This window comes from Tachyglossus aculeatus, unplaced genomic scaffold (genome assembly GCF_015852505.1).
Source record: "Tachyglossus aculeatus isolate mTacAcu1 unplaced genomic scaffold, mTacAcu1.pri scaffold_1_arrow_ctg1, whole genome shotgun sequence".
NCBI lineage: Eukaryota > Metazoa > Chordata > Mammalia > Monotremata > Tachyglossidae > Tachyglossus > Tachyglossus aculeatus.
In genome coordinates, this window is record NW_024044915.1 from 1255134 (window position 1) to 1270654 (window position 15521).

Genomic DNA, 15521 nt, shown 5'->3' on the forward strand with positions numbered 1-15521 from the left:
TCAAAGAACTCTTGATTCCAGTCTGTTATTCTTTCCCCACCCAAAAAATGGACAGTTGGTAGGACCAAGTATGGGAAATAAAGTACAGGAACCATATGAATTTGAAATAAGAAAATTAACAATCTTGTTTGTAAGTCAGGGAAAGGAAAAATGCTCTTGATGTCCTTGCCCCCCGCCTCCCACTAATAGAATCTGTCTATCTTCCCCCATTAGATAATGAGCATTTTCAGGATAAGGAATGAGTGTCTTCTCTCGAGACTCTCAGCTCCTGGTGGCCTCTTTACAGATGAGGTAACTGAAGTGACTTGCCCAAAGCCAAAGACAGGTGGAGGAGTCAGGATTAGAACCCAGGGCTTCTGACTCTCATGACCATGCTCTTTCTACTAGGCCACATTGTTTCCTATTGAGCAGATGATTATTGTATATTGCTAATTTTTTAAACACACTAAGTGCTTTGAGTCTATTCCTAAACTCAAACACATTTTTCCTCATAAAAATGTTTTATTTATGTTTTTTATCTCTACAAATTGACAGTGTCAACATATAATCCAACCAAAACCCTCCCAATACTCTCATGTAGAAAACACTCTTATTTGCAAACACCACCAGAACCCCAGGAGCGCAGCTTTAGCATTCAGGCGGCCGTCGTGAAATCAGATTTGACACCCGGGAACGGAAGCGGTCAATATCTGATTGCCGCGCGTTTGCAAACACCACTTTTGAAGGAAGGCCTCGTAACTTTTCAAAATTGCCGAATGCAAAACAGCAAAAAGAAATCGACGAAAACTCTCCTGATGTGTTTTTATTATTGTTATTATTGATTTCCTCTACCTAGGGAGACACGTGGCATCGAAGAGGTTTGCAGTTGTCTTTTAGCCAACCTCATAATTTTTTTTTTCAAGTGTTTCTGTTTTGTGGGGTTGGGAGACACCTCCTTACTAATAATGATAGCGTTTATCAAGCGCTTACTGTGTGCAAACCACCGTCGGGGAGGTTGCAAGGTGATCAGGTGGTCCCACGGGGGGGCTCCCAGTCTTCATCCCCATTTTACAGATGAGGGAACTGAGGCCCAGTGAAGTGACTTGCCCAAAGTCACACAGCTGGCAATTGACAGAGTGGGGATTTGAACCTCGGACTCGAAAGCCCGGGCTCTTTCCATTGAGCCACGTTGCTTACAAGGTCAGTTATAGAAGTTAAAAAGAAGCAACTCCTAGGATCCTTTGCTGTAGTTTAATTAGGGGGATCCTCTGGACTATCGGCATCTGATATTAAAAATCGCTTGTGCTCTAACAAATGAATTCGGTAGCTTTGACAGATTGCGATGCAGGGATGAAGGGTTTTTTTTTTTTGCCTTACATTTTCTAGTCATCTGGGAAAAGCCAGTTTCTCCAGCTTTGTCATCCATTTCGGTCATTTAACCATCCATCGAACCGATCCGAGTTGTGAAACTTCCGTTCTTAAAACCGGTCCTGACTTTTGCTTCTCCAACTACTCATTTTCAGCCACCTCATCCCACCCGCCCCTTCGTCTTCTTTTGCTCCTTCACACTCTGCCTTTTTTGAAAAAAACATTTTTAATGGCACCTGTTAATTAAGCGCTTACTCTGTGCCAGGCACCATATTAAGCGCGGGGGTAGATCGAAGCTAATCAGGGTGCACACAGTCCAAGTCCCACGTGAGGCTCACGGTCTTCACCCCCATTTTGCTGATGAGGTAACCGAGGCCTAGGGAAGTGAAGTGACTTGTCCAAGGACAAGCAGCAGACGAGTGGCGGAGCCCGGATTAAAACCCGGGTTTTTCCGACGCCCACGCCCGGGCTGCCTCTCGGTCTTGCCTGGCGAGAATGTGGGGATGGACAGAACACCCCCCCCACCTTCCCCGCTGAGAGCGATACTGGAAATCTTTTTGATATTTTTTCCAATCTTTTCCATTTGGATATTGGAAATCTTTTGACTTCGCCGGCTCTCTGACCGTTCGGCGTGGCCTCGGCCTCTCGGCTCCGACCCACTGGTCAGAGTCTCCCGCTTCCCTGGCTCCATCTCTCCCGTCGTTCCTCTCCGACTGGGAAAAACGTCGGCGGGTGGAAGGGGGGAGGCCGGCGGCCCTGTCCGGCCGAGGTTTCAGGAAAGTTCGGGCCTCGTGGTACTCCGGAGGCCCGCTATTAATGCTAATAATAATAACCGTGGTATTCGGTAAGCGCCACGCTGTAGCCAACGCTGTGCTGAGCTCTGGGGTTAATCAGGTCCCCGTCTCACCCGGGGTTCTCGAGTGTGGGGGTCTCTCCAAGTGGGTAGCCCCCGCGGGTTCAGATAGAGGAATGAGCCGTGTCTGAAACCCGCGTGAGGCAGGAGTTTGGGCCGTCCTTCCTCCTCCTCTGTTCCCCCGCCTTTTGGGGTCCCCCTGTCCGCCCCGTCTCCACCACCACGGGGTCATCCGGGGAAACCAAGGGGCTCTTTGCCCGTCTTCCCTTGGGTGCTCGGCCTGAGGTGGCCAAAGAGCGACCCCCCTCCTCTGCCGCGACGCCCGCCCCTCTTCAGGAATCTGGGATGCGTCTGGTCTGGAGGGGAGCGGGTGCGGAGATGGGAGTTGGGATTTCTCTGCCTAATCCCCATCCCGGTCAGCGGGGCCGGGCTCGTCCGGTCCCCGGCCGGGAGAACCATCCAGCCCTCAGATCGGGCATCCTCCGTAATAATAATAATTGCGGTATTTGTTAAGCGCTTACTATGTGCCAGGCACTGTTCTAAAGCCAAGTGGACATCTGGCCTCGTTTTCCCCGATCCTGCTCTTCTTCCCGAGATGTGGGCCACCTGGCTACTCCCGAGGTCACGTACGGGGAGGTATACAATCTATATAGTCTCCTCATTCCGGGCTTCTAGGGCGGCAGCCCGGCCTAGTGGAAAAAGGACAAAACCGGGAATCAAAGGACCCGGCTGGGTGACCTTGGACGAGTCACTTCACTTAGGGCCTCGGTTTCCCCTGGGGTTGGGAGCAGGCGCTGTCTCGCTGACTTCGATTCAAACTCCTTTAGCTTCTCCTAATTTCCTAGGCTCTGGAGCGAATTTACTGTGGCGCGGGTGGGGCGTTTCCCAAAATAGAGGTAAGGGGCTACCCCGATGTCCATCATCAATCGTCAGTCGTTTTTATTGAGCGCTTACTGTGTGCAGAGCACTGTCCAGGGGCGGGAGGTGTGGCGGGATTAAATACTGATCGCCTCGTCTTCAGATCCCATCACCTCCAGTGTGGTTTTCCCTGAATTCGTCTCTCACCTCCCTTCCCTCTCTCCCTGCAGTCTCAACCCTTTTGGGTGACCTGAAATCACCATTTCCCACCCCCCAAAAAAGCACAGACACAGACACCCCACTTAATGTATCTGTCTTTACTTTCTGTTCTCTTCCCCTTCTCCTAATTTATTTTAGCGTCCAGCCCTCATCTTTTTTTTTATGGTATATGTTAAGCGCCTACTATGTGCCAGTCACTGTTCTAAGTGCTTGATTGTCAGCTACTCGAGGTCAACGATTGCGTCAACTAAACTCCCTCATCCTCTCCCCAGGACCTAGCGCGGTGTCCTGTGCCCAGTCCGGAGGCCGTCTCTGTCTGATTCCCGGATAATAATAATGGTATTCGTTGAGCGCTTACTGTGTGCCAAGCCCTGTTCTAAGCACTGAGGTAGATATAAGGTAATCAGGTTGCCCCACGTGGGGCTCACAGTCTTCACCCCCATTTTACAGATGAGGTCGCTGAGGCCCGGAGAAGTTACGCGACTTGTCCGAGGTCGCCCAGCAGACAAGTGTCTCGAGGGGAATGTGGAAGCGACTGAACGGAATTTTCTTTCAAAATAACCAACAAAGCGGCGTCCTAGTCACTGTGGGAGATAACCACCACCGCCGCCAAACACACCCACTCTCCCAACGACTCGTTCGCGCCGAAATCCCTTTGATTCTCCCGCCTCCTCCTCCTCCTCTCGGAATTCAAGTGACCACATCCTCCTAGCTTCCTGTACCACATGTCTGAAATCAGGCCTTTCCTCTTTCCCAAGAACCGAGCTGTTGGTACAAGCGCCGGTCTTCTCATTCCCGCCTCCGGCTCACGCGGCCCAGCTTCCGATCCACTCGATCGGGGGTATTTAGGGAGCGCCTTCGGAGTGCCGAGCACTGGGCTAAGCCCCTGGGAGAGTCCAGGAGAAAAAAGTGGATAGGCAGGCTCCCCGCCCACAATTCATTCATTCATTCATTCAATCGTATTTATTGAGCGCTTACTGTGTGCAGAGCACTGTACTAAGCGCTTGGGAAGTCCAAGTTGGCAACATATAGAGACGGTCCCTACCCAACAGTGGGCTCACAGTCTAGAAGGGGGAGACAGACAACAGAACAAAACATTTTAACAAAATAAAATAAATAGAATACATATGTACAAGTAAAATAGAGTAATAAATATGTACACACATATATACATTGAATTTACAGTCTAGAAGGGTGGATATGGCTTTCAAAAGTGCTCGTGTCTCCCCTATCTAAAAAACGATATCCTTTGATTCCACGACGCCCTCCGGTTATCTCCCTCCTACCATTCCCCTCCAGACTCCTTGAGCTCATAGTGATAATTATGGTATTTGTTAAGCGCTTACTATGCGCCAGGCACTGTACTGGGCGCTGGGGTGGATACAAGCAGGTGGGACTGGACACGGTCCCTGTCCCATGTGGGGCTCGAGTCCCGCCTCTGGCTCGGAACGCCCTCCCTCCTCATATCCAACAGTGTGGCACAGTGGAAAGAGCCCGGGCTTTGGAGTCAGAGGTCATGGGTTCAAATCCCGGCCCCCGCCAATTGTCAGCTGTGTGACTTTGGGCGAGTCGCTTCACTTCTCTGGGCCTCCATTACCTCGCCTGTAAAATGGGGATTCATTCCATCGTATTTATTGAGCGCTTACTGTGTGCAGAGCACTGCACTAAGTGCTTGGGAAGTACAAGTTGGCAATATAAGAAGACTGATGATGAAGACTGTGAGCCCTCCAGGGGACAGCCTGATCACCTTGTAACCTCCCCAGCGCTTAGAACAGGGCTTTGCACATAGTAAGCGCTTAATAAACGCTATTATTATTTATTATAAATTATTATAAAATTATTTATTTTACTTGTCCATATCTATTCTATTTATTTTATCTTGTTAATATGTTTGGTTTTGTTTTCTGTCTCCCCCTTCTAGACTGTGAGCCCACCGTTGGGTAGGGACTGTCTCTATGTGTTGCCAACTTGTACTTCCCAAGCTCTCAGTACAGTGCTCTGCACACGGTAAGCGCTCAATAAATACGATTGATTGATTGATTATTATCGGACAGACGGTGACTCTCCCCGCCTTCAAAGCCTCCCCGAAGAAGCACTCAAGAACGCGACACACTCTTTCCCCCGTCCCTTCGTCCATCTCGTACCGCTAAGCCACAGCCCCGCATCGCCTCCACCGCCCGCTTCCTTCGCTCCCGGGCACGGCCCCCCGAGCTCCGTCGGAAATCCGGGCATCAGCCCGAACCTGTCCACCTCGAGTTCATCCTTGGCTCGCTTTAGCTCTGCCCGGCAAAATTATTTCTCCATCCTTCCCGACCCCCATACCCGTTAATCCTCGCCGGATGTTTCCGACTCCCTATACTTCGTTCCGCTTCCTGGATCGTTTTTCTACAAAAAAGCTCAGTCTCCGGTGGTTGTCCGTCCACCGGCGGATTTAAAGCCGCGCAGCCCCTCGCCCCCTCCTATCTCACCTCGCTGCTCTCCTACTGCAACTTTTAGACTGTGAGCCCACTGTTGGGTAGGGACTGTCTCTAGATGTTGCCAATTTGTACTTCCCAAGCGCTTAGTACAGTGCTCTGCACATAGTAAGCGCTCAATAAATACGATTGATGATGATGATGATGCAATGCAGCCCACATGCTTCGCTGCTCTAATTGGGCCTACTCGCTGTACCAAAATCTCCCCCGTCGTGCCTCTGGCCTGGAGCCTGACAGGCGTTGACGCTCCCCACCTTCAAAGCCTTCTCGAAGACGCATCATCATCATCAATCGTATTTATTGAGCGCTTACTATGTGCAGAGCACTGTACTAAGCGCTTGGGAAGTACAAATTGGCAACATCTAGAGACAGTCCCTGCCCAACAGTGGGCTCACAGTCTAATCTCCTCCAAGAGGGCTTCCCGACTGGGCCCTCATTTCCTCTTTTTCCCCTCCCTTCTGCATCAACCTGATCTGCTCCCTTTAGTCAAACCCCACAGGCGCTTAATTAAATATCAGTAATTTATTTATATTAACGTTCACCTCCTCCTTTAGAGCGTAAACTCACTGTGGGCTGGAAATGTGTCTTTTATATAGGGCTGTAATAATAATAATATTTACTATTGGTATTTGTTAAGCGCTTAATATGTGCAAAGCACCGTTGTAAGCGCTGGGGGGATAAGAGGAGCAGCGTGGCTCAGTGGAAAGAGCCCGGGCTTTGGAGTCAGAGGTCAGGGGTTCAAATCCCGGCTCTGCCACTTGTCAGCTGTGTGACTTTGGGCAAGTCACTTCACTTCTCTGGGCCTCAGTTACCTCATCTGTAAAATGGGGATTAAAATTCTGTGAGCCCCCACGTGGGACAACCTGATCACCTCGTAACCTCCCCAGCACTTAGAACAGCGCTTGGCACATAGTAAGTGCTTAACAAATACCAACATTATTTTAATTATTATTATTATACACGGTGATCAGGTTGTCCCACAGGGGGCTCCCAGTCTTCCTCCCCATTTTACAGATGAGGGAACTGAGGCCCGGAGAAGTGAAGTGACTCGCCCTAAGTCACACAGCGGCAGCGTGGCTCAGTGGAAAGAGCACGGGCTTTGGAGTCAGAGGTCATGGGTTCGAATCCTGCTCCGCCACATGTCTGCTGTGTGACCTTGGGCAAGTCACTTACCTTCTCTGAGCCTCAGTTACCTCATCTGGAAAATGGGGATTAAGACTGTGAGCCCCCCCGTGGGACAAATTGATCACCTTGTATCCCCCCCAGCACCTAGAACAGTGCTTTGCACATAGTAAGCGCTTAACAAATGCCATTATTATTATTATTATTATTATTATTATTATGTGGCGGAGCTGGGATTTGAACCCCTGACCTCTGACTCCAAAGCCCATGCTCTTTCCACTGAGCCACGCTGCTTCTCTAGCGCGGTGCCCTGCACACAATTAATACGATTGACTGATTGAAGCCCCGATTTCCTCTTTTTCCACTCTCTCCTGCATCGCCCTGACTTGCTTCCTTGCGCTCAATAAATACCATCGATTGATTGACTTTTTCATCCTCAACCATTAATATTAATAAATAAGATAATCAATCAATCAATCGTATTTATTGAGCGCTTACTGTGTGCAGAGCACTATACTAAGCGCTTGGGAAGTCCAAGTTGGCAACATATAGAGACGGTCCCTACCCAACAGCGGGCTCACAGTCTAAAAGGGGGAGACGGAGAATAAAACCAAATGTACTAACAAAATAAAATAAATAGAATAGAAATGTACAAGTAAAATAAATAAATAAATAAATAGAGTGATAAATATGTACAAACATATATACATATATATGTACGGCTCTTGCGTACACATTATCTTATTTATTAATATTAATGGTCGTCTCCCCCTCTAGCCTGTAAACTCGCTCTGGGCACAGTGTGTCTGTTATATTGTTGTGTTGTCATTCATTCATTCATTCAGTCATATTTATTGAGCGCTTACTGTGTGCAGAGCACTGTACTAAGTACAGTTCAGCAATATTCACTCATTCATTTGATCGTACTTATTGAGTGCTCTCCCAAGCGCTTAGTGCAGTGCTCCGCACCCAGTAAGCGCTCAGTAAATACCACTGGTTGGTTGAGAATGAAAAAGTCAATCAATCAATGGTATTTATTGAGCACCTACTGGGTGCGGAGCACTGTACTAAGCCCTTGGGAGAGGAGAGGACGGTAAAGCAGAGTTGGTAGACACATTCCCTGCCCACAACGAGTTTACAGTCTAGAGGGAAAGCCAGACCCTCAAATAAATTACAGATGTGGATATCTGTGGAACGGAGGGTGGGGTGAATTTTCAAAAAATCATCTTCTGCACTTACGGTTTTGACCTGGAACCTAATCTCCTCGTGCTGGGCTTCTGGGGAGGCCGTGTGGCTTATTAATTCATTCATTCGATCGTATTTATTGAGCACTTACTGTGTGCGGAGCGCTGTACTAACCGCTTAGTAGCGTATGCTATAACCATGCTTAGAACAGTGCTTTGCACATAGTAAGCGTTTAACAAATACCATTATTATTATTATAACAGAGTTGGAAGACACGTTCCCTGCCCGCGAAAAAAATTCCAGTCCGGAGGACTGTGGAAAGAGCCCAGGACTGGGAGTCAAAGGGCCCGAGTTCTGATCCTGGCTCAGCCTCGTACCTGCTGATAGACCTTGGGCAAGTCACTTCATTTCTCTGGGCCTCAGTTTCCTCATCTGTAAAATGGGGGTTCTGATCCCGGCTCCGCCACTTATCTGCTGTGTGACCTTGGGCAAGTCACTTCCCTTCTCTGCCCCTCAGTTTCCTCATCTGTAAAATGGGGCTTCTAATCCCGGCTCCACCTTGTCTGCTGTGTGACCTTGGGCAAATCACTTCCCTTCTCTGCCCCTCAGTTTCCTCATCTGTAAAATGGGGCTTCTAATCCCGGCTCCGCCTTGTCTGCTGTGTGACTGCAACTCATTTGACCTCGTCTGTAAAATGGGGATCGAGACCGTGAGCCCCACGGGGGACAGGGACTGTGTCCAACCCGATTTGCTTGTATCCTCCCTAGCGCTTAGTACAGTGCCTGGCACATAGTAAGCACTTAACAAACACAATCATTGTTACCCGTTCCCCTCTTATTGTGACTGTTTAGATGGAGACTGTTTCCTCTCTGATTACCTTGTATTCACCCAAGTGTTTAGAGTCCTTGGCATATAGCAAGTGCTTAACAAATACCATTATTATTATTATTATTATTATTATTATTATTATTATTATTGTTATCATTAGGATTAGGGTGATGGTTGAGGGTATTGAGTGTGCTTTTACCCCTGCCATTTTGGGTAGTAGGCAGGCAGAAAGCTTGGTTGAGAATGATGATGACAGCGATGGTATTAGAAGCAGCATGGCTCAGTGGAAAGAGCCCGGGCTTTGGAGTCAGAGGTCATGGGTTCGAATTCCGGCTCCGCCACATGTCTGCTGCCTGACCTTGGGCAAGTCACTTCACTTCTCTGGGCCTCAGTTCCCTCATCTGGACAATGGGGATTAAGACTGTGAGCCCCAAGTGGGACAACTTAATCACCTTGTATCCCCCCCAGTGCTTAGAACAGTGCTCTGCACATAGTAAGCGCTTAACAAATGCCATTATTATTATTATTATTATTATTATTATTATTATTATTATGTGCCAGGCACTGTTCTAAGCACTGGGGTAGTATGTTTGGTTTTGTTCTCTGTCTCCCCCTTTTAGACTGTGAGCCCACTGTTGGGTAGGGACTGTCTCTAGATGTTGCCAATTTGTACTTCCCAAGCGCTTAGTACAGTGCTCTGCACATAGTAAGCGCTCAATAAATACGATTGATGATGATGATGATGATACAAGCTAATCAGATTGGACACAGTCCCTGGCCCACATGGGGCTCCCAGTCTTCACCTCCATTTTCCAGATGAGGGCACTGAGGCACAGAGAAGTGAAGTAACTTGCCCAAGGTCACACAGCAGACAAGTGGGGGAGCCGGAATTAGAACCCAGGTCCTTTGGACTCCCGGGCCCGGGCTCTAGCCTGTGGCTACATTGCTTCTCTAGCATTTTTTCAGGTCCTTACCCTGGGACAACCAGGAAAAGATGTGAAATCTCTCTCTCTTTCTCCTCCTCTCCCCGTAATGTATAATAATAATAATAATGGCATTTATTAGGCGCTTACTATGTGCCAAGCACTGTTCTAAGCACTGGGTAGGTTGCAAGGGGATCAGGTTGTCCCACGGGGGGCTCCCAGTCTTCATCCCCATTTTCCAGATGAGGTCACCGAGGCCCAGAGAAGTGAAGTGACTTGCCCAGAGTCCCACAGCTGACGATTGGCGGAGCCGGGATTTGAACCCATGACCTCTGACTCCAAAGCCCGGGCTCTTGCCACTGAGCCGCGCTGCTTTATAAATATATATAAATAAATGAGAGGATTCTGGTGTCCTTTCCTAAAGACATAGGATACCAGAGTCCACTCATTTTTCAATTCATAGCGCTCCAAAGAAACCCCCCAAAACCCAATACGGAATTCATTCATTCATTCAATCGTATTTATTGAGCGCTTACCGTGTGCAGAGCACTGTACTAAGCGCTTGGGAAGTACAAGGCTCTGGCCCATGACCCATCCCTAGAGTTTTCTTGCTTTCTCACAGCGAAATCGGATCTTTCCTCTTGGAAGCGGGACCAGAGACTTTCAAATACCCAGCGTTAGAGTAGGCGAATCGACCGGGGGTCCGAGACGTTTTCCCGTCCGGGATCACCACCAGCCGAGCGGTTGGGCGGGTCCGCGTCGGACTTTGAGGGTCGCCAGGATGGCGGCATTCGGGCGCTGGGGTCCGCGGTCCCCCGGCCGGGGCGGAGAGGTGGGGCGGTGATGGGGATGGGCTCCTGGATCCATTCGGAGCAGCGGAGAGGGGGTGTGTTTTCATAGCTGCGGCCCAAATCTAACCGCTGGCCTAATAATAATTGCGGTTTTTGTTAAACGCTTACTATGTGCCAGGCACTGTAATAATAATAATGATGATGGCATTTGTTAAGTGCTTACTATGTGCAGAGCACTGTTCTAAGCGCTGGGGGGATACAAGGTGATCAAGTTGCCCCGCGTGGGGCTCACAATCTTTTAATCCCCATTTTACAGATCATCGTCATCATCAATCGTATTTATTGAGCGCTTACTATGTGCAGAGCACTGGACTAAGCGCTTGGGAAGTACAAATTGGCAACATCTAGAGACAGTCCCTACCCAGCAGTGGGCTCACGGTCTAAAAGGGGGAGACAGAGAACAAAACCAAACATACTAACAAAATAAAATAAATAGAATAGATAGGTACAAGTAAAATAGAGTAATAAATATGTACAAACATATATCCATATATACGGTGCTGTGGGGAAGGGAAGGAGGGAAGATGGGGGGGATGGAGGGGGGACGAGGGGGAGAGGAAGGAAGGGGCTCAGTCTGGGAAGGCCTCCTGGAGGAGGTGAGCTCTCAGCAGGGCCTTGAAGGGAGGAAGAGAGCGAGCTTGGCGGATGGGCAGAGGGATTGGGGGCATTCCGGGCCCCGGGGGATGACGTGGGCCGGGGGTCGATGGCGGGACGGGCGAGAACGAGGTACGATGAGGTAACTGAGACTCAGAGAAGTTAACTGACTTGCCCAAGGTCACACAGCAGACATGTGGCGGAGTAGGGATTTGAATCCATGACCCCTGACCCCAAAGCCCGTGCTCTTTCCACTGAGAAGCGCTTCCTGTGTGCCACGCACTGTACTAAGCGCTGGGGTAGATACAAGCTGATCGGGTTGGACACAGTCCCTGTCACTCATTCATTCATTCGTATTTATTGAGCGCTTACTGTGTGCAGAGCACTGTACTAAGCGCTTGGGAAGTACAAGGAGAAGCAGCGTGGCTCAGTGGAAAGAGCCCGGGCTTTGGAGTCAGAGGTCATGGGTTCAAATCCCGGCTCCGCCACTTGTCAGCTGTGTGACTTTGGGCAAGTCACTTCACTTCTCTGGGCCTCAGTTCCCTCATCTGTAAAATGGGGATTGAGACTGTGAGCCCCCCGTGGGACAACCTGCTCACCTTGTATTCCCCCCAGCGCTTAGAACAGTGCTTTGCACATAGTAAGCGCTTAATAAATGCCACCATTATTATTATTATTATTATTATTACAAGTCGGCAACATCTAGAGACGGTCCCTACCCAACAGCGGGCTCACAGTCTCGAAAGGGGAGACAAACAACAAAACATAGACAGCTCACAGTTTCAATCCCCATTTTACAGATTTAGGCCCAGAGATGTGAAGTGACTTGCCCAAGGCCACACAGCAGACAAGTGGCAGGGCCATTCGTTCGTATTTTCTGAGCACTTACTGCGTGCAGAGCATTTTACGAAGGGCTTGGGAGAGTACGATATAACCGACGCGCGTACCGGGCCTCGGGCCCCGTCCCCCACCTGCCCCCCGGTCCCAGGACGACTGTACTAAGCGCTGGGGTGGATACAAGCAAATCGGGTCCCCCGTGGGGCTCACGGCCTCAATCCCCATTTTACAGATGAGGGAACCGAGGCTCAGAGGAGTGAATAATTGTGGTATTTGTTAGGCGCTGACTCTGTGCCGGGCACTGTACTAAGCGCTGGGAAGGACGCAAGCCCATCGAGTCCCACGTGGGGCTCACAGCAGTCCCCGTTTTACAGAGGCAATAACTGAGGCCCAGAGAAGTGACTTGCCCAAGGTCGCACAGCGGGGAGCTGGGATTAGAACCCATGACCTTCCTTCCGAGAAGCAGCGTGGCTTAGTGGAAAGATCCCGAGCTTGGGAGTCAGAGGTTGTGGGATCTAATCCTGGCTCCGCCACTTCATTCATTCATTCATTCCATTCCATCGTATTTATTGAGCGCTTACTGTGTGCAGAGCACTGGACTAAGCGCTTGGGAAGTACAAGTCGGCAACATATAGAGATGGTCCCTACCCAACAGTGGGCTCACTTCCCTTTGCCTCAGTGAGCTCATCTGTCAAATGGGGATGAAGACTGTGAGCCCTGCGTGGGACTACCTGATTACCTTGTATTTACCCCGGCGCTTAGAACAGTGCTTGGCACGTAGTAAGCGCCTAACAAATACCATCATCATTATTATTATTATTCCAACTCCCAGGCCCGTGCTCTATCCGCTATTCCTCGCTGCTCCTCTCGAGAAGCGAATCAGCCCTGGGTGGATTTTGATTTTTGAGGGCGGCCTTCCCGCCGCCCGCAGAGCCTTCCGGGTTTACTAGAATGCCAAAGCCGAGGGCCGGGATGGTGTCAGAGCCATCCGGACCCACGGGACCAGTTTTCCCGAAACCGCGCCTGGTTTCCACCCCGCTCCCTCTTCCGAAAATCGCAATGAGTAAACACAACCCCTGGGCAAAAGGGTGGGAAAATCTGCTCTCGGTATTTCAGACATCAAAGTCACAACGCCGCCCGGTGACTCCATCGGCTTTTCCGGGGGATCCGAGCGCCGGGCGTCCGGAATTTGGGGACTGCGCCATTTCCCGATTGCCACGCCTTTCCTTATCTTCCCAAGAGGGCACCCCTTCTATCCCGGTTCCGCCCCAGCTGGTCGGGGCCCAGATCTCTCCCCGGCCCGAGGCCCCGGTTTTAGGAATCACGGGGTCTGTTACGCGCTGACTATGCGCTGAGCACTGTTCTAGACGCCGGGAGAGATCCGAGTTCATCAGATCGGAGGCGATCCTCGCCCCTCACGGGGCTCACCAAGTAGGATGGAGAACGGATAGTGAATCCCAGCGTGGCCTAGCAGATAGAGAAGCAGCGTGGAAAGTGGAAAGAGCATGGGCTTTTGGAGTCAGAGGTCATGGGTTCAAATCCCGGCTCCACCAATTGTCAGCTGTGTGACTTTGGGCAAGTCGCTTAACTTCTCTGGGCCTCAGTCACCTCATCTGTAAAATGGGGATTAAGACTGTGAGTCCCCCCCCCCCCGTGGGACAACCTGATCACCTTGTAACCTCCCCAGCGCTTTGCACATAGTAAACCCTTAATAAATGCCATCATTATTATTATTATAGAGCCCAGGCCTGAGAGTCAGAAGGACCCGAGTTCTGATCCTGGCTCCGCCGCTTGTCTGCTGTGTGACCTTGGGCAAGTCACTTCACTTCTCTAGGCCTCAGTTACCTCCTCTGTAAAATGGGGATTAACAGCGTGAGCCACATGTGCCCTCCCTCTGCCCATCCGCCAAGCTAGCTCTCTTCCTCCCTTCAAGGCCCTGCTGAGAGCTCACCTCCTCCAGGAGGCCTTCCCAGACTGAGCCCCTTCCTTCCTCTCCCCCTCGTCCCCCTCTCCATCCCCCCATCTTACCTCCTTCCCTTCCCCACAGCACCTGTATATATGTATATATGTTTGTACATATTTTTTACTCTATTTATTTATTTATTTATTTATTTTATTTGTACATATCTATTCTATTTTATTTTGTTAGTATGTTTTGTTCTCTGTCTCCCCCTTTTAGACTGTGAGCCCACTGTCGGGTAGGGCTGTCTCTATTTGTTACCAATTTGTACTTCCCAAGCGCTTAGTACAGTGCTCTGCACATAGTAAGCGCTCAATAAATACGATTGATGATGATGATGATGTGGGCCAGGGACTGTTTCCAGCCTGATTTGCCCGTATCCACCCTGGCGTTTAGTCCCGGGCCTGGTACGTCGTAAGCACTTAAGAAATACCATTATTAGTATTATGATTATTTTTACAATCGCAATAACGGAGATAGAGAGAAGGTAAGCGACCAGAGAGGCGGCAGAGCCGGGATTAGAATTTAGATCCGCTCGTATTCCCAAACCCGGACTCTTTCCGCTAGGCCATGCCGTTTCTCTCTTCAGACAGGGTGGTAGATTTCAAAAGTTCCCATTCACCGGTCTCGCCGGCGACTCGGGGGAAATAATCGGGGATTCGATCGGGATGTTAAATGGGTGGAGAGCAGTGTCCATAATAATAATAATAATAATGATGGCATTTATTAAGTGCTTAAGCAGTGTTCTAAGCGCTAGGAAGGTTACAAGGTGATCAGGTTGTCCCGTGGGGGGCTCACAGTCAATCCCCATTTTACGGATGAGGGAACTGAGGCCCAGAGAAGTGAAGTGACTTGCCCAAAGTCACACAGCTGACAATTAGAGATTCTAAAGCCCTCTTAGGAACCAGCTTCCAGAAAAAAATAGACCAACACGCCCTGTTCTCATTGTCAGGTTTTCGAATGTCTTTAAACAGAAGCCTTCGGCCTCACAGAGTGTAAGGCTACAATGTTTCAGCGCTCTTATTTAAGGAGGGCTGTGTGGGGGTGTTTATTACTCTGCGGAGAACGTTGAACTGCGGTTTAAAAAGAACAAAAAAGGCCCGTATCTGAAGTCCCGCTCTGTCCCGGTAGTGGTAAACGCCGTCTGATTTCCCTCTCTCGCCACTTGTTTTATTCCGGATTTAATGTAAAAACGAAATGTCACGCCATCCTAATGTCGGTTGTTCGTGTGATTTACTGCAAATGAACTGGAACTTCTCTCTCACTTTAGGTTTTCAGATAAACTTCTGTGAAAAGGCGCAAAGTAAGATCAACATTTTATAGCTCTACGCTCCTTTTTTTTTGGTTTTGTTTTTTTTTTTCGATATCCGTCTTGGTACTGGGGTTGTGTCCGCTGCTGTTTCCAACTAACCTACCATGGCAATTAAACCCGGTTTAGAGCTTCCATTTTTCAATCAAGGATCCTCGGCT

General features: G+C 49.5%; 1 protein-coding gene across 5 annotated transcripts in view; it reads left to right on the plus strand.

Annotated features, from left to right (window-relative positions):
- Positions 1-15521, plus strand: part of MAP2K4 (mitogen-activated protein kinase kinase 4) — a 69175-nt gene that overhangs the window by 10956 nt on the left and 42698 nt on the right. For 3 of the 5 annotated variants that reach the window (XM_038742840.1, XM_038742843.1, XM_038742844.1), the window contains exon 2: positions 15322-15354. The exons of the other annotated variants lie outside the window; for them this stretch is intronic. In XM_038742840.1, the coding sequence (XP_038598768.1) occupies positions 15322-15354 (33 nt within the window). The remainder of the gene's footprint in view (positions 1-15321; positions 15355-15521) is intronic. 5 annotated transcript variants of the gene reach the window in all.